At 40.8% G+C, this 18711-nt stretch overlaps 1 protein-coding gene across 4 annotated transcripts in view; it reads left to right on the top strand.

Moving 5' to 3' along the window:
- Positions 1-18711, top strand: part of LOC126266917 (uncharacterized) — a 174928-nt gene that overhangs the window by 51774 nt on the left and 104443 nt on the right. For all 4 annotated transcript variants that reach the window (XM_049971602.1, XM_049971603.1, XM_049971604.1 and 1 more), the window contains exons 3-4: positions 11241-11444; positions 11572-17345. In XM_049971602.1, coding sequence (XP_049827559.1) covers positions 11241-11444; positions 11572-17345 — 5978 coding nt within the window. The remainder of the gene's footprint in view (positions 1-11240; positions 11445-11571; positions 17346-18711) is intronic.

Raw genomic sequence — 18711 nt, 5'->3', positions numbered from 1 at the left:
TATACCCCTTTTTCTAGACCTCTACAATCCATTTCCTTCAGCACTTCTGTCCCCTTCAACCCTTCTGCCTGAAGAGAGAGTCACTGGCTTCAAGAGCTTGCCTAATTATAATCTTCTATGTGTGTGTTCTGCCACCACTTTGTGAGTAGATTTTTTTTTTAGTCAGATATCCAATTACCTTATTTTCTCAAAAATTGATTGTTTTTGTTGTTATAAAATTGTTAATTAGATACATTGTATCTTGTGATTGAGAATGTTAACAAAGTATGTATCTAAATGGACAATTTTACATGATTGACATAGCAGTACCTTGGAAAATGACATAATGTCGAAAGAATTAAAGTGATTGTGGAAATAATAAAAAGTGTGGTCGGGACATGAGAAAGGTTGTTAAAGTGGAGTAGTTTTGCTATGGCTGGTTCTCCCAAAGTTTTTAATAATTCTACAAATAAGCCATCTACTCCAAGGGCCTTGGTTCTGCTTAGATCATTCAATACATGGCTTGTGTGAATGAATGTGTGTGTTTACTTTTCTGATGAAGACTGTCTGCAGCTTGTGTGTCATTTTTACAGTAAGTAGCAATTTATCTTTTCCTTATGTTGTTGATATTCCAACCTGGAGTTCCCATTGTTTGATTTTGCCTAATGGCTTTTCTTCCATTCCACAACCCTCTGATGTTCTCCTTTGTTACTATTCGCTGTAGCATTATTATCATCAGTGTCTGCTCTTTCTCTACTTTCCTGCATTTATGCACCACCTTCCAAAACGCATACTCTTACAAGCCACACTTTATCAACAATCTCATCTGCACACAACACATGGCTAAGTGGCAGTGCAGAATATTGATGCAGCATCTGATACTACAGATTACTCCCACTGATAATTATATTTATATTTATTCCTGTTGATCCCACTTCCTTCCTCATCCTCGTGCATTTTAGTATTTTTTTTCCACACCTAACCATGCCACACAACTTGTGACCCTTGATCTGATTGATCCCCCTTCCCCCTCTCTACTTATTGTAACTACACATGCAACTGTACCTCACCTGTTCCTTTTGTCCCACATTTCTGTACGTTTTTAACATATTTGTGTGTATTTTTATGTAGTTTCACATGGTTTAATGCATTTGTACATATTTTTACATTTTTGTGCTGCATATTTTTCCTTCCCTGTACATGTTTTTCCTTTTCTTTATGTATTTTTTGTGTGTTTTTTCTGTTATCCATCTCCTCTCACAACCATCCAACACCTACTTTTACCCTTTTCTGCGTTATTCCCGTTTCCCCTTGCCATTCCTGCAACAGTGCACTCCTGCACCCTCTTTCTGCGCCAGTTCAGAAAAGTATCGCTTTCCTTGGCTTAAATCCAGTCTCACATCCTGTTTGTTAAGTGCTGCCTAAATTGTGGAATGTCACCAATGGCCTAACCATAAAAATTCCTTTCTCTGGATCCCACCCCCTCCTTTAACAAGAACCTTCACCTTTTCACATTCTATCAATCACAGGCCCTCACTGCAAAAACATATTTCCATGGCACAGGCATCCCAGAACCACCTCTGCTCTCTCCATAAGATACTGCTACTGTGCAATCCCTGCTACAAACATCACATCTCTGAAATTGAATCCTTTGCTCTCCAGCACCTGGAGGAGCACTACAGACATCACCTCCATAAGTTACATAACCTGCTGACATCCTGCTGCTGCCTAGGGCACCACTATCCAACCCCTATCCTACCCACAGTATTCCTTCTTGTCAGCCCTCATGACACCCAAACCATGCCTAGCTGACCTTTTCAACTTGCACATCCTTCAAAAAGTCTCTACCAAAACTCCACCAAACATAGAGCTGAAACATTCCCATAACACTACTGTTAACCTTTCCACCGAAACCCTCAGCCCTACAGCCCTCAGCCTCATCTTTAGCTCTACATACAAATTTAACCATACAGAACTTGTCAAAGATCTACTCTACTTCTCCTGATCCCTGCAATAGAAACACTTCTTTGCCATCAAATCCCGTCAACCAAAGCCAACCTAATCCCAAGATTAAATGTTGCCTCTCCCAGTTCATACCACCATCCAACTGTGATCACCCACTCCCACCTACCTACCTGCTGGTCATATTCCAAGGATGCCTTACTTCTGACTTTGCCTCACCATCCTTCCCCAGGTTCCTTCCTCTGAAGACCAACAGTTCAGCAGAAGAAAGGACACACATACACAAGCTCAAAACAAACCCTGACCTAAGCAATGGATTTTAACAAGAAATCCATTCAGCTACAGCATAATAGCCTGAAACATTTTTGTAATTGCAGTCCTGACCTAATCGTGCTACCTGCAGACAAAGATTCCACCACTGTTGTTAGGAATTGCAGTGACTACCTGCTGGAAGGCATCTGCCATTTATCTGACACCTCCACCTATAAACTCTGCCTCAGTGATTCCATCCTTGAAGTAGAACATAACCTCTGATCCCTGCTTACAGTCCTAGCCCCTTTCCAGAACCTCTTCCATGAATCTATTTCCCTACTCATCCATATGCCACCCCCCCCCCCCCCCCCCACACACACACCTACTACATGCTCTCAAAGATCCACAAATGCAACAGTCCGGGACCACCCTTTGTGGCTGGGTATTGTGGCCCCACTGATAGAATTTTGGGCCTCCTTATCGAACCAATTGCCCTTAATTTAGCATCCCATGTCAAAGATATCATTTGCTTCACTGACTCTCCACCATCCCCTAACCCCTTTGCCTCCTGGATGCCTACGCATCACTGTTGACATCTCTTCCATATAGACAGATGCCCTCATCCCCATGATCTTATTACTATTGCACACTATCATTCCAGGTGCCCTTTGGACTCTAAACCCACTACCTCATTCACCTTACTAACATTATCTTAACTCACAACTACTTCTCCTTTGAAGGGAAGGTATACAAATAAATCTGTGGCACAGCCATTGGCACCTGCAAGGCACTCTTCTATGCCAACCTTCTTGTGGGCTGTCTAGAGGAGACCTTTCTAGCCTCTCAAAATACCAAACCCGTAGTTTGGTTCAGGTTCATTGATGATATCTTCATAATCTGGTCTCAGAGCCAAGACACACTGTCTTCATTCTTTCACAATCTCAACACTGCCTCTCCCATGCGCTTCACTCCTCAAACCAGTGCGCAACCTTCCTAGATGTTGACCACCACCTCTCTGATGGATCCGTCCATATCTGTGTCCACAGTAAACCAACAGTACCTGCATTTTTGACTGCTGTCATTCCTTCAACAACAAAAAATGTCTCCCATAGAGCCTGGCCAGATGGGGACAGTGTATATACAGTAACAAGAACTCCCTTGCCAAGTATGCTGAGGGTCTCACCAAGGCCTTCACAGACACACTGTCCCCCAGACACAATCTGCCAAAAGATATCTCATGCCATTTCCCCCGCTTGCCCCTACTACTCCCACCAACTCCAAGAACCAGTCAGAAATGAGTGTCCCCCTTGTCACCCAATACCACCCCAAACTGGAATAAGTAAACCACATCCTTCACCAGGGCTTTGATTAGCTATAATGTCCTGAAATGATGGACATCCTGCCCATGATCCTTCCCTCCCGTCCTAAAGCTAGGAGCTCCATTGCCCACCCAATCTTCACAACACCCTAGTCCATACCTATCCCACTCCCAATCCAAACCCCATGCCACAGGGATCATTTCCCTGAGGAAGACCCAGGTGCAACAACTGCCCAATCCACCCACCCTATAACAGGCTTCTCCAACCCTATAAGAGGTTGGACCAACTGTGAAGGCACCTGTGTCATACATATACCAGCTCTGCTGCAATCATTACACAGCTTTCAATGTTGGTTTGACTACCAACAAGTTGTCCATTGGGATGAACAGCCACTACCAGACTGTGGCCAAGTCAAAGTAGAGCACCCTGTGCCACAACATGCAGCTGAACATAGCGTGCTTGATTTCAGTGGCTGCTTCATAATGAAATCTGCTCCTGAAATCATTTGGCCTCAACCTGTGGTAATTTACTGTCCCCCCAACCTCCACCCAACAGTTTCTGTCACCACTGGCATATCACCTCTCCACCAGTCTCATCTCCCACCCTCTTTGTGTGCCGCCCTCTGCCAATGCACCCACCCATCTTTCCCCATCCCATCTTCTCTCCTTTTTGCCCCCTCCCCACCTCCCATCCCCACCACCTTGTCCCTCAGCCTCCCAACATTGCCTGCTCCATCAGACAAGACTCTTCTCTTCCCGATCCATACACTGCTGTCCCTTCCCCTTTCCCTTCCTCCCCTTCTTCAGATTGCTGCTTCCATTCTAAAGGACAGCTACACTCTTGTCCGTGCTGCAGGAGATGGTGGTCATATATGCGTGAGGTGTGCTGGCTTGTGCAAATGAATGTGTGTGTTTAATTTTCTGACGAAGGCTGTGACTGAAAGTTGATGTGTAATAGTCTTTCAGTTGCGCCTGTCTGCAACTTAATGTCTCGTCTTTTACTGTAAGTAGAATTCTATTTTTTCTGTATGTTATTGATATTCCAATGAGGAATTTCCATTGCTTTAAATTCAGTATCTCTGTGTAATCTAAGTATTTCTGCCAGGCCTTGTCTTTTTTTGTATTGCATCCTCTGCTACCTTAACTATTACATCTCTGAAGGCTATCCATTCTTCTTCCATTGTGTTCTTTACCCCTATTTTGGTGAATCATTGCCTACTGCCATCTTTGTATTGCCCAACCACTACATGTTCCTTCAATTTATCCAAATCCCATCTCTTTTATTTCCATCATTTTTACCACTTGTTCAGTTTTAATCTACAGTTCATAAACAGTCTACATCCACCCTTAAAAATGACTTGAAGTTTAAAATTTGGTTTTAAAATCCCTGTTTTATGATTATAAAATAAATCTGAAACTGTCCATTGTCTCCAAGCATTTTACATGTATAAACCCCTCTTTGATGATTTTTAAACCTAATGTTATCAATGATCAAACCATGTTCCATCCAAAATTCCTGCATGTGGCTTCCTGTTTCATTCCTTTCCTGCACTCCATTTTCTGCAGTTTCTTCCTTTTCCTGTTGTCAGATTTGAATTCATCTCTCATCACAGTTAAATTTTCTTCTCCCTTAACTATCTGAATCATATCTTTTATTTCATCATGCATTCATTCAATTCCTTCATCATCTGTGAAGCTAGAAGACGTAGTGGGTTTGGCTTTGTATATATTTTGACTATGATAATGTGTTCACTTTACTATTCAAAGCAGCTTACCAACATTCTTTTTTTCTTATTCATTATTAGACCTGCATTTCTATTACCCCTATTTATTTTTATATTTGTAACACTTTACTCACCTGACAGAAAGTCCTGTTCTTCCTGCCACCACACTTCACTTGATCCCACTATATCTAACTTCAAACCAATTGTTTTCCTTTTTAAATTCTCTAATATACCTACTAGATTAAGGCATCTGATATTCCTTGCTTGACATGTAGAATTCTAGGTATGTGTTTTCTAATGACAACCCCCTCCCGATTAGCCCCTACTGGGAGATGGTGCCCTTGCAACTACTGAAAAGGGTGCTTCCCCTCTTAATAAACTGGAACTTAGCCTGCCTCTCTGCAGATACCTTTCTGTTCTGGTTATATGTATGGTATGGCTGTGCGTATTGCTGAGGCAAGCAGGCCATCCCACTTTGGCAGCATCTGTGATTCATGGGGGATAATAAGGGAAATATTGTAAAACAGACTCTTTTCTCTAGTAACCAGCATGGATTTAAAAACATAGCTCTCTTGCTTCCATCACACATTTGACATATTGTTGGTTTTCACTTGAAACCTGTGGAACACCATCTGTGATGCTTGTCACAGTTCCAGGCAAAATGTCAAGAATAAGATGCAGAGCTATTGGATCACATCATATAACTTCTGCAAATTTTGTCTTTATCATTTGTGATGGCCATGAAAATCTAGGAAGCACACCATGAGATTATCCAAAATATTCAGTCACAGTGAATATCCTGCTAGCATGTGATTTCGCTTGAAGAAATCATAATGGGGTAGAGAACAGTATATTGTGCTGAATGATGTGTTTGTCAGAAAGATAAGCTTGTACGAGCACTAAGAAAACAATGTGTACTCATCAAATTCTCCATGTGGAAGTATCATTGAGTATATGGTAGGAGAGACAAAACTACTTCAGTAAACACTTTACTTGCTGATTGTGTAGTGATTTGCCTTAAATGTGGCATATGCAACATAAAGTATAAAATGGGAGTAAGAATTTGGTAGCATTGAATAACTGCATTAATGATACACATTGGACTGAGTCGAATCATTTAACATCGTAGGGTAATGCTTTGAAGCATTATCAAATGAAACAAACAAAACTATCTCTTGAAGGACAAATCGGAATTTTCGGTATTTGAGGAATTCTGACCAACACTCTGCACATTGCCAGTTGATAGCTGAGTGCAAAGTACAGGGTGATTTAATTAAAAACTCTTGTTACCCCCCCCCCCCCTTTCCATGAAAAACAAGTGATTGTAAGACAATGTAACATGTGGAAACATTTTTAAGGACATATGGAAGAGAAATAATGGAATAAACGTTGAAAGAAACACATTTTAGTTTCCACATTAGAGGGTAATATTTGCTTGTTGTGTTATCATGTATAGGTTAAAGGTTTAAGATGTTGCTCAATGTGACAACCATGTGCATCCGTGACAGCCTGAAACTGGAGATGAGATCTCATTTCATAATTGCTTGCAGCACTTTTCTCAAACAATGGATCGTGGAATGTTCAGCTGCCATGACACAGCTTGTGCACCGCTTGAAGATCTCACATTGCGCCCAGAATTCTCAGTCGTGGAAACAGTAACTTCTTCAATAATTTGTGGTGCAGTTGGCCGTCGACCTGTCTGTGAAGCAATTCCCAAATCACCAGTTATTTTGAATGTCCAAATCATATTCTTCAACTTCGGTGTGGATGAGGACCTCTCCATATTCCTTTAGTGTGTCGATACTTGTGAAGAGCAGCAGTAATATTGCTACTGTTCTGATAAATTTACAAGTAAAGTTCTGCTTGCCTTGTCCAGTCCTGTGTTGACTGTCTGCAACAGTAATGCACTGTGTCGCTGTACCAATACCAGCACCTGACAGCAAGTTGTGACACAAACAGTACTAGCAAAGCAAATGCTGCAGTGCACAGTCTGAATGCCATCCCAATAAAGTTGGGTAACCATACACTAAATAGTTTTCCTTCTACACTGGGTAAAGTAGCGAAAGTTTTAATTATATCTGCCCTGTATTGGATTGCGTCATCCTCATATAGTTGCACTACCAGTTGTGATATTACTGGTGCTCAGCATATTGTGAAGAAAGGCAAGATGGTAGCAATCACATGAAATTTTAATGGATAAATACAAAAAAAACTGCTTATACAGAGACATACAGCAAGTCACTTTCCACATGTAGCCCTGTGTGTAAATGGTACAGGAAAGAAATACTGAGTCGTGATAGGCACAGCTAAAAGATTCACACAATTATAGCTTTTGGCCATTAAGGCCTTTGTCAGCAGTAGACACACACACAAAAACGCAACCGCAAATTGCACACACGTCTGCAGTCTCAGAGAGCTGAAACCACACTGTGAGCAGCAGCACCAGTGCATGATGGGAGTGGTGACTGCGCGGGGGTAAGGAGAAGGCTGGGACAGGGAGGGGGAGGGATAGTATTGTGGGAGTGGCAGACAGTGATGTGTTGCAGTTTTAGATGGAGGGCAGGAGAGAAGGTGCGGAGGCGGGATGGGGTAAGTAGCGGAAAGGAGAGAAATAAAAACAGATAAAAGAAATTAAAAGACAGGGTGTGGCAGTGAAATGACAGCTGTGTAGTGCTGGAATGGGAACGGAGGGGGCCGGATGGGTGAGGACAGTGACTAATGAAGGTTGAGGCCAGGAGGGTTCGGGAACATAGGATGTATTGCAGGGAAAGTTCCCACATGCGCAATTCAGAAAAGCAAGTGTTCGTGGGAAGGATCCATATGGCATAGGCTGTGAAGCTTCATTGAGACGAGGGATATCATGTTTGGCAGCGTCTTCAGCAACAGGGTGGTCCACTTATTTTTTGGCCACAGTTTGTCGGTGGCCGTCCATGCGGACAGACAGCTTGTTGGTTGCCATGCCTACATAGAATGCAGCACAGTGGTTACAGCTTAGCTTGTAAATCACATGACTGGTTTCACAGGTAGCCCTGCCTTTGATGGGATAGGTGATGTTAGTGACTGGGCTGGAGTAGGTGGTGGTAGGAGGATGTATGGGACAGGTCTAAAATCTAGGTCTATTACAGGGGTATGAACAATGAGGTAAGGGATTGGGAGCAGGGATTGTGCAAGGGTGGACGAGTATATTGTGTAGGTTTGGTGGACGGCGGAATACCATGGTAGGAGGGATGGGAAGGATGGCGAGCAGGACATTTCTAGTTTCAGGGCACGATGAGAGGTAATCGAAACCCTGGTGGAGAATGTAATTCAGTTGCTCCAGTCCCAGATGGTACTGAGTTACAAGGGGAATGCTCCTTTGTGGCTGGACTGTGGGGCTTTGGGAGGTGGTGGGAGACTGGAAAGGTGGGCATGGGAGATTTGTTTTTGTACAAGGATGGGAGGATAATTACGGTCATTGAAGGCTTCATTGAGACGCTTGGTATATTTTGAGAGGGACTGCTCGTCACTGCAGATGCGACGACCACAGGTGGCTAGGCTGTACGGAAGGGACTTCTTGGTATGAAATGGTTGGCAGCTGTCAAAGTGGAGGTATTTGCTGGTGGTTAGTAGGTTTGATATGGAGAGGTACTGATGTAGCCATCTCTGAGGTGAAGGTCAACATCTAGGAAGGTGGCTTGTTGGGTTGAGTAGGACCAGGTGAAGCAAATGGGGGGAGAAGTTGTTGAGGTTCTGGAGGAATGTGAATAAGGTGTCCTGACCTTCAGTCCAGATAGCAAAGATGTCATCAATGAATTTGAACCAGGTGAGTGGTTTAGGATTCTGGGTTTTCAGGAAGGATTCCTCTAGATGGCCCATGAATAGGTTAGCAAAGGATGGTGCCATGCGGGTGCCCATAGCCATACTGTGGATTTGTTTGTAGGTAATGCCTTCAAAGGAGAAGTAATTATGGGTGAGGATATAGTTGGTCATGGAGACTAGGAAGGAGGTTGTTGGTTTGGAATCCATAGGGCGTCTGGAAAGGTGGTGTTCGATAGCGGTAAGGCCATGGGCATTGGGAATGTTAGTGTACAGGAAGGTGGCATCAATAGTGACGAGCAGGGCACCATGTAGTAAAGGGACAGGAACTGTGGAGAGTTGGTCGAGGAAATGGATGGTATCTTTTAGATAGGAGGATAGGTTCCGGGTAATAGGTTGAAGGTGTTGGTCTGAGAGAGCAGAGATTCTCTCAGTGGGGTCACAGTAACTGGACACAATGGGACATACTGGGTGGTTGGGTTTATGGACTTCAAGATGTTTGTAGAAGGTAGGAGTGTGGGGAGTGGTAGGGGTAAGTAGAGAGATGGACTCTGGGGAGAGGTTCTGGGATGGGCCTAGGATTTGAGTAGTGACTGGAGATCCTGATGGATTACTGGAATGGGATCACTGTGGCATGGTTTGTAGGTGGAAGCATCTGACAGCTGACGGAGTCCTTCTACCACGTAATCCTTGTGGTTACATTCCATCCTGGATTTTCCATTGTTTGAACAGGAAACAAAGTTATAGCTAACCTTGCTGACATAATGATTGAGACTCAGAACTACTGTCCAAGAGCAACTGGTTTAAAATCCCTGTTTGAATTTCCTGAGTGTGTGTTTTTTGCAGTTTTCATTTGTTACTTCAGGGGGAAGATATGCTACTTCCTTCAGGAAGTCGACGACTGAATTTGTGCCCCATCGTTATGAAACAGATGCTTGTGTTCCATCTTTAATGACCACAACCTTATTTCATTTTGCTGCAGCTGTACTTCATAGTGATTGTGTTGCAATACTAACTGCCTTATAATTTTTTTACGAAGTTGTTTGTATTTTAGTATAATGGGACATTCTTTATGTCGTACATGATAGGTCATTTGTAGGATTTTCATTTAAAAAATTGAGCATGATAAATTGCACAAACTAATTTCAGTATTGAGTTTCTTAACTACATAACACTTCGCAACAGGTGAAAGAATAATAGGACTGTTGCATGTACTGTAGAGTGGTGTTGGTGGTGGCAGTGGCACGGAGGTAGTGTTGGTGGTGGCTGTGATGTATGACAAGGTTGAAATTATGAAGAGGGTGATGTAAGGTACTTCATAAATAGAAGTGGTCTCAGTATTGACAGAGTTACAAATATTAGAAGACAGGGAAATGAAGTGCATAGAATATGAGCTCTTTTACAAGAATTGCACGTGTCAGATATTTTCAGAGGATAAGAAAATGACAAGAGGTAGAAGTACAAAGAATGTTAACTATAGTTGGGGCAAAAGTACTAGTGGATGAAATCAAAGCATAATTCTGTGTACATACTGAAACCAAACTGTTTTGCAGAGAGGATTTGTTAGAAGAAAGATACAGACTTTGTCACATGTGTTAATGGAATCTGAATGAAAAAGAGAAATATTGGCAAGGTTATGAGTCATATAAAGAGAATATGTGAAGGAATGGGCACTTTCAGCGAGATGGTTTTTGTTGTGGAAGAGTAACCAAAGGTTACAAAATCTTCCTAAACAATGCCTTTAATCTAGCCAGGGCTGGGTTCATACAGTGCAATTACAAGAAAACATATCCGGACCAAATTATTGGTAGTGTGGGCAGAGAAATATTTTTGAAATCAACTTAGTACCTTGTTTGTTAAAGTCAGTTGCAGTATTCAAAGTCTGCTAAGCCAGATACTATTTTATATTGTGTAGATACAGGGCTTGACAATGAAAATGACTCTGTGGGTGGCATTATCAGTGCTGCTGAGCAGAAGGTCCAAGAAACATAATTTGTGGGGAAACTATACTTAATACCTTCAGTAGTAAGAAGAAGAAGAAACTTTGATTATGGAGAAACATTATTGTTTAATTTAATTTTGTAGCACACAAATCTTCTAATACTTTGACTTTTCTCCTTCATGTTTCTAGGTATTTTAGTTTTATAATTATAATACCTATATGTATTAGAGGAAGCAATAGTAAAAAATATTTTTTTTTAAAAATACAGGATCTACAGCAATTCATTATATTGTGATTTGGAACTGGTGTTTAACACAACTACGATACATACACACAGCAGTATTTTAAAAGTGCGTGCTGAAAAATTTTTCACAAAGCTGCGTGCCATTCCTTCTTTAACGGCCGTGCAGGATGGTTTGCAGTCAGTATATTTTGAGAAGAGATCTGTGGAATGCATAAAAAGCTTCATAAGGTACTGTACGGTAAATTCTCTCTCTCTCTCTATCTCTATCTCTCGTGTTTTACCAAATAATTGTAGATTTTCTTTATACCAGCCCAAGAAATTCTCTCTCTCATTCAAAGTATTGTTCTTGTTGCAGGGATATTTATTCAAAATGCACAGTTACTGATGAGGAGAAAGATGCAGTTCGGTGCTTAGAAGAAATAAGTGATCAGGTTCATGGTAACACCCAAACATTCAAAAGGAATAATAGTTTTGATACTGTTTTGAGCCCTGAATCTGACATTTTTCTAACACCAAATTGTTCCCCCTCTGAATTATATCCACAGAGTGGAAACCAAAAGCCCGTTGCCTCATTTGTTTTAGATGGAAGTTATCTGAAAACTGTTGAATCAAAACAAGATAAATCAATTATAAACCTTCACAAAACAAATCAATCATACTATTCTATTGTTCCAGTGGATGAAATTTTTGTTTGCCCAGATTCTGTACCAAAACAGCAATGTACAATTTTGGAAAAAGAACTTGAAGAACAAGATGAGCTACTGAAGTCTTTTCAGTCTATTAAGTCTAAAGAAAATAACAAAACTACTACCAGAAAATTAAAAAAACCAACTACTTTGCCATTCTTATCTAGTCATTTAACCAAAAAGCAAAAGCGTGGTTGTGATTCTAATAGTAGAGAGCAATTTTTAAAAAATAACAAACGTGTCATTGATACCAGACAAGATAAGATTCATCAGAATTGTCGGAAAACAGACTCGAAAACCAGTGTAAATGGAAAGGTGAATTGTGACACAAATGGATCATCTTGTGAGCAGTGTGAGAATAAAGAGAGGATAATTAAGAAAGACGAAGAAAGAGAACAAGAAGAAACTGAAGTAAAAAAGAATTCCAAGGTGAATTTTACCCTCCACTTTTCTGATGAAAAGTTTATAAATACATTTGTTGATAATACAGTTGAAGATGATTTTATGTGCAGTCCCATTGAAGTTGTAGACAGTGTGCTAGAGTGCTGCAAGAGAAGGGAAACTACTGAAGACCTGCCTTACTTCTCATGCAGCCCTGAAATGGATGCAAGTGGTGGTGGCCCAGACTCCGGCCTTGACACAAGTTCTACAGGATGTTTACCTGCGGGCGGTTTCAGTAGTCCTCGAGAGCACACAGTGTCAGAAACCTCTGGAGTTGATCTCACAGAAGCAGCCATTGGAGAAGATATGCCTCATGATGGTGATGATGGCGGGTTAGTTGCTCGACCTGTAAAGTCGTCTGCATCGTCTTCTGTGTCTTCAGAAGCTGGTACATGGGACAGTACTTTCCCTCCTTCAAATAGTGACAATGGTCAGGAGCAGAATACTGAAGATAAGACTAACACAGACTCTGTAAAGACTTTACCAGCTAATAGAAAACAAGACAGTGAGTATTGGAATGACGAGAAAGACGTAGATGGGGAGGCAGTAATAAAGCATGAAAAGAGTGACCATGGTTTCAGCAGCCATGTTTCAGCCCCAATTCAGGAAAAGCCCTGCATATCACAACAAACAAATAATGTTAGTAGTGACTTGCCAATTCCTGTTACATCAGTCACTAATATTTCATTACAAACAAAAAGTGAAGAAAATTTAGGAAACTCAAGTGAGCTTCCAAAAACTAAAATTTCAGAGTCAGCTGTAGTGAATAAGAAGCAAAATGATATTTGTGATAAATATTCAGAAATGCATGATAGTGACAAAACAGAAAAACATGAGGACAGGGAAATAAAAGAAGATACCAACAAGATTGTCCCTGAAGATGAGGCTTCTGATACAGAGGGAAAGTTGAAGGATGAATTTGGAACTAATTATGTTGAAACAAAATTCATACCTGGTTTATACAGCTCTTATAATGAAAGATGCAATGACTGGTGGCTAGAGCCATCACCACACAGTTCATTGGGTTCACAGAATTATTTCATAGATGCTGCTAGTTTAGTAGATGATAGTGAAGTTAGTTTACCTCCCTTTCAGATGAGTAAATCAGATCAAATTGTGAAAGATGCCAAAGAGAATGAACTACCTGTAATGGATACAGTAACGGCAACACCTCATACTTCACCTGTAAGTGAACGTAGCAAACTCTCCAGTATTACTGCACCTGAAATAGACATTGTTAGCAATACAGCTCCTCCTGCCTCACAAGTTTTAAGTGCTGTCAAAGTAGAACAACAAAATTTGTTGGAGTCAGATCTGAACGTAGTTAATACGGATGAGGAGGTTGTTTATCAACCAAATGAACATCTGAAAGGTGCTCCTGAAATAGCCCAGCCTAAGTACACACATTTAAAACCCAGTGCTATGAGACTTGATGGGCAAGATAGTTATGCTGAGTTTGAGAAGGAATTGAAGTTGTCAGAATCCTTTGCACCACAGATCGCTTTACAAAAACTGCACAGAGAAGGAATGAGGAGAAGATGGGATTCTTGTTCGGAGGAAATGTTAGGTGGCAGTTCTAGGCAGTTTGACACAGTTGATGCCTTGGCAGAGGTTTGCAAGAGTGATTTGAATATTATACACACAGTTTCAGTAGAGGACAATAAGGAAAAAGACGATGAACTGGGGCATGCAATTTCTTCTTCTTTGCAGAAAATCGTTAAATTGGAGAGGGAGTCTCAAGCCAAAGATTCATCTTGTGAGAACTCATTTTCAAATGTTGAACCTGCAACTGAAGCAGCAGTAGATTTGGAGTCTGAATTTGACAGACAGAAACAGTGTAGTTATATTTCTTGGGAAGGAGATAGCTTTAAACAAGAAACTTACCATGCAACAAATGAAAAAAATGATGAGTCTGTGTATAATGCAAATTTGCATGAAAACCCTGATGCAAAGCATGAGGGTAATGATACTGGCACTGAGCAAGTAGATGGTGGTAATGTAACTGTGGCCGCAGATGGCAAAAGTAATACTTCAACAGAAGCAGAACCACGACCAAGCTTGATAAGAAGAAATACATTTGAACTTGATACAGATGATGAACATCTGGCTATTTTGCGCCAGGAATATGAGCGAAGACAAGGAAATCTGGTATTTCAAAGTCACATACCTCAGTTCTCTGGCCACATTACAGGAAATGAAGGCTTTCGTGATGCTCAGAGCTTAATCATGGTTGGCTCAGATTTAACAGCAGAAGGGATTATGACAGAATATATGCATGGCTCTCATATTTCAGCTCCTAGCTCCTTGTTACTTGATTCATCTAAGTTAATTGCAAATGTTGACCACACTTTGAATGTCACAGTTCCTGCTGCTTTATCTGACACTACTGTAGGGACTGTTTCAAATCCTTCTACCCGTATTCACACAGGAGAAGTGAAGGAATTAAATGAGATGAGGGAGTATACACTTACAGATGGATTAAAAATAGAACCATACTCAGAAGTGCCTGTTATTGAGTTAGGTGTTTCTGAGGATGCGATGTCTCTTTACACAAATGAGTATAAAAAGTATTGTGATTCAATTCCATCTCAGAAGCAGGAATTTTTGAATTCAAATGGGTTGACCACTGATTTGGCTGCATTATCTCAGACTGATAAAGACACACAAAAATATGCTGCTATTAATTATGATAGCAATTCAAAACCTGTTGTTTCTGGTGCATTAACATTCAGTGATATTGTTGAGGAAAAGAAACCATGGGATAGCCCAAAGAAACAGAAGCGCACAGAGTCAACCCCTATTATTTCTGGAGGTGTTTCAACAGTAGATTTTTCTGTGAAACCAAGAAAGATAAATGACAGCCCAGTCTTAACCCGCAGAAGAAATGAATTGGCTCCTATTCTTTCTGGTGCTGCCCCAGCATTACCAGAGACAAATGTAGATACGACTGATGCCCAGGCTCCCAAAAACGTATCTGCAAAGTCAGCCTGGGTAGTGGATATGAGTGACTGTGCAGTAACTGTTGCAAAAAAGCCACCTCTAGACTCCAGAAGGCGTCGTAAGAGTGACATTGCCATGGCACCTTCAAAAACTCTAACTGATTCTGTAGAACAAGATCAAAGTGTTGAAAACAAAGAAGCAACTAATGGTTATGTTGTTGAATTAAAAGAATCAGCATCACAAGGACATGGTCTAAATTTGAAGAGTAGTGAAGTGCTTCCGAAAGAAAACAAAATTCAGAAAAGTGCGTCTGCATCATCAGTGAAGAGTTGTGGTTTAGGATATTTTGTTGACTTGTCTGAACCAAAGACTGGAAAGTCTGAGAGGAAGGTACCCAATAATACAGAAGTAAAAGTTCGTTCCATAAAATCAAATGCTCAGGAGGGCAAGTCGTGTGGATATTTTGTTGGCTTAGGAAAGGAAGAACTGAGTCAAAAGAAAGGAATTAATAGCATTGTAAAACAGCATTCTGCAGATGAAATTAAAGATGTTTCAAGTGAGAAAAAAAATCTTATGTTCTCAATGTTCATTGACATCAGTGCTTCAAAACAAGAAACACATCCAGACATGAATGGAACAGATGAAAAAAAGCCCTCCCCTTCTTCTCCAAAGAGAAAAATTGTACAGTCTATAAAAACTGAGGGTCCTTCAAAATCAGGAAAACAAAACCGAATTGCCGGAACAACGTTTGATGTAGCTGATGAAAAGCAACACTCTTCAAAAGGAACGTACATGTATATAGATGCCAGCATTCCCTCGTCTGTAACAGAGCATGCTGTTTCAGCCATTGACAAAACAGTTAAAGAAATGCCTGAGAAAAAACAGGCAGTATTTATGTTCATAGAATCTGATTCCCCCGTCACAAGACGCAAGACATTGCCTTCTGGTCTGAGGCCAACCTTCAATCGTCATTCTTGGAACCCAGAAACTGAAGAAAGGGCTGTTTCTCGGAAACAACATAAGCGTGCGCACAGTCTATCTGTTGACAGGAGCTCTCTCTCAACCAGCAGTGAAGAAAAATCCTCTAGTGCCTCTTCATTATCAAAAAGTCGATTCCAAAGCAGCAGCCAGTCTCTTAGTGAAGATGGCCATATTGTTAAGCAAATGTCCTCATCTTGTCATGGCCGTCTGATGTCAAAGACTTACGAGAAATACGTGAAGCGTTCATTGAGTTCTGAAGGGAATTCTGAAAGTGAAATTAATACAATAGCAGAAGAAAAAAATTACAGTGAGAAAGTGCAACAGAAAAGCTCAGCATTGTTTATAGCACTCGAAGAGACAGATATGAAGCCCTCTGGTTCACCAGTAGCTACAGACAGGTCAGATCAAAACAAGGGATCATCAGTTGTTGATAATAAAGTTTACAGACAGCGTCATTTGGCAAAGGGAGAGAGTGAACACACTGTTCTGGAGAAAAATGTTTCCAGTAGCTCACATGGCTCTGATGTTGAATGCTCTTCTGGAAGTGGTGACAAGAGATTACCAAAAAAATTGCTGGATCAGGAATGTCATTTACAAACAGGGAAGGAGCAGGAGCTTACTTCAGAGTCATCTAACAGAACTTCCACTGTGGAGGTCACGAAAGATGCGAATGCTGCAGAAGTCGAATTTCGGGAGTCTGAAGCAAAATCGGCCGTTAGTGGAAGCTTTGTGAAACTCTCAGATCTGGACAGAGAGCCAGAAACAAAACCAGATTCATGCGGTGTAGATCCTCTGCCTTCATTTAGTAGTACTGGCAGAATGACACGCAGCATTCCAGAAACATCTTGGATTGAGAATAAGCTATTGATGACTCGCTCTATTGGTAGTGGGGCTACAAGCAAATCCTTAGGTAGACTTTTTCCACACCTTCATTCGACAGCTGCTTCCAGTTCTTCACCCAAGGCTGGGCACAGCAAGTCTCCTTCTTCCGGACAGCTCGAAGGCGAAGATAATGAAACACAAGTGTCTGAAACATCTGACCTGAGCAGTATGCAGAGCAGTATGGGTCCTTCAGGATTAGGTAAGAATGTATGGATTTGTAATTCTTCTAGTTTTCATTCTAATGAGATGCCAAAGAGAACTGTTATCTTTAAGAGAGATAATAGTAACACAGAGAAGGAAGAGCACTAAGAATTTAAGGAGTAGAAGTAACAACTCACCAAATAGTAGAGGTTGTGAATCATCGAACGGCGCACAGTGAAGACTCAGAACTTGGCTTCAAACAGAAGCTTATTGATATGCCTTTTAGCAACTCAGCACCTCTACTGTTTGGTGAGTTGTTACCTTTATTCCTTCAATTATTTACATTCTGCCAGGACTTTCTAATACCTATTTATAAAGCAGAGGGTCACACCAATGTGAACCTTTACTTTTTGTGCTATTTAGAGTACTGTTGGAGTGTCATGTGTTTTGAGTCAATATGTAACAACAATAACGTTTTTGAGCCTTCAGTTTAAAATTTAACATTGACAGTAATTTAGTTTACAGGGTATGGGGAAGACTATCATTTCATGCATATTACATTGCTCATTAGGGACTATTTGAGCCAAAACATGTAATTGAATTGCTTCATATGCAATTAAGAATGTGAACTACTTCTTCCATAAGTAATGACTTAATTCCTGTACAGTTGTAAGTAAGTTAGTCATTGAGCAAGAACAGTGCTTATTAGCTACTGTAGAAGTTGTGGAACGTAAAAAATGTCAGGGGTAGTGGAGGTGGAATGTGTACAGCTTTTAAGATAAGGGACAACGGGTCCTAGAAATAAAGATAGTGATCTCTTGGCTATTTTGAAAGTATCTTGCATAATTCAGCTGATGGCTCATAATGATACTGACTTTTGAAATAGCTCTCATTCCTACATCCCCCTGCAATTCCTGTACAGGAAATTTTGTTTCTAGCAGTGTAACGTTATGTATTTACTTCAGAGGCAACCTACGTTGTCTTATTGTTTGTGGCAAGACGGGGAAAAATTTTTTACTTAATAGGAGCACAGACTGCGGTGGAACCAACAATGGAGCTTTGAAAAGACTGTATTGGACCAGTAATAGTTAAGAAAAGTCACTCAGAACTGTGAAGCACGAGAGATGCAGATTGAGTAAGCAATAGTGGATTGTAGCAACCAAGTACCCAGTTCTTCTCTCCAGAAAGTTCAGCGCCATAATCACAGTTGCTTCAGACATTATGTCCAGTTTTTATTATTATTTCTTTTATGTCTCGGATGTTATGTCTGGTTAAAAATGGAAAGTGACGCGGATCTTGATCAAGCGTGACTTCCTTTTAACTGTACGGTATATGTTACATTGCATTTAGGAACTTTCAGGTAATTGAACAAGTATCAATAATTACAGATTCCTGTAGTTGTGTATATAAGTTTGGATGTAGCT

This window comes from Schistocerca gregaria, chromosome 4 (genome assembly GCF_023897955.1).
Source record: "Schistocerca gregaria isolate iqSchGreg1 chromosome 4, iqSchGreg1.2, whole genome shotgun sequence".
NCBI classification, from domain to species: domain Eukaryota; kingdom Metazoa; phylum Arthropoda; class Insecta; order Orthoptera; family Acrididae; genus Schistocerca; species Schistocerca gregaria.
The sequence above is the reverse complement of the archived record's forward strand: the minus strand, read 5'-3'. Positions and strand labels throughout refer to the sequence as shown.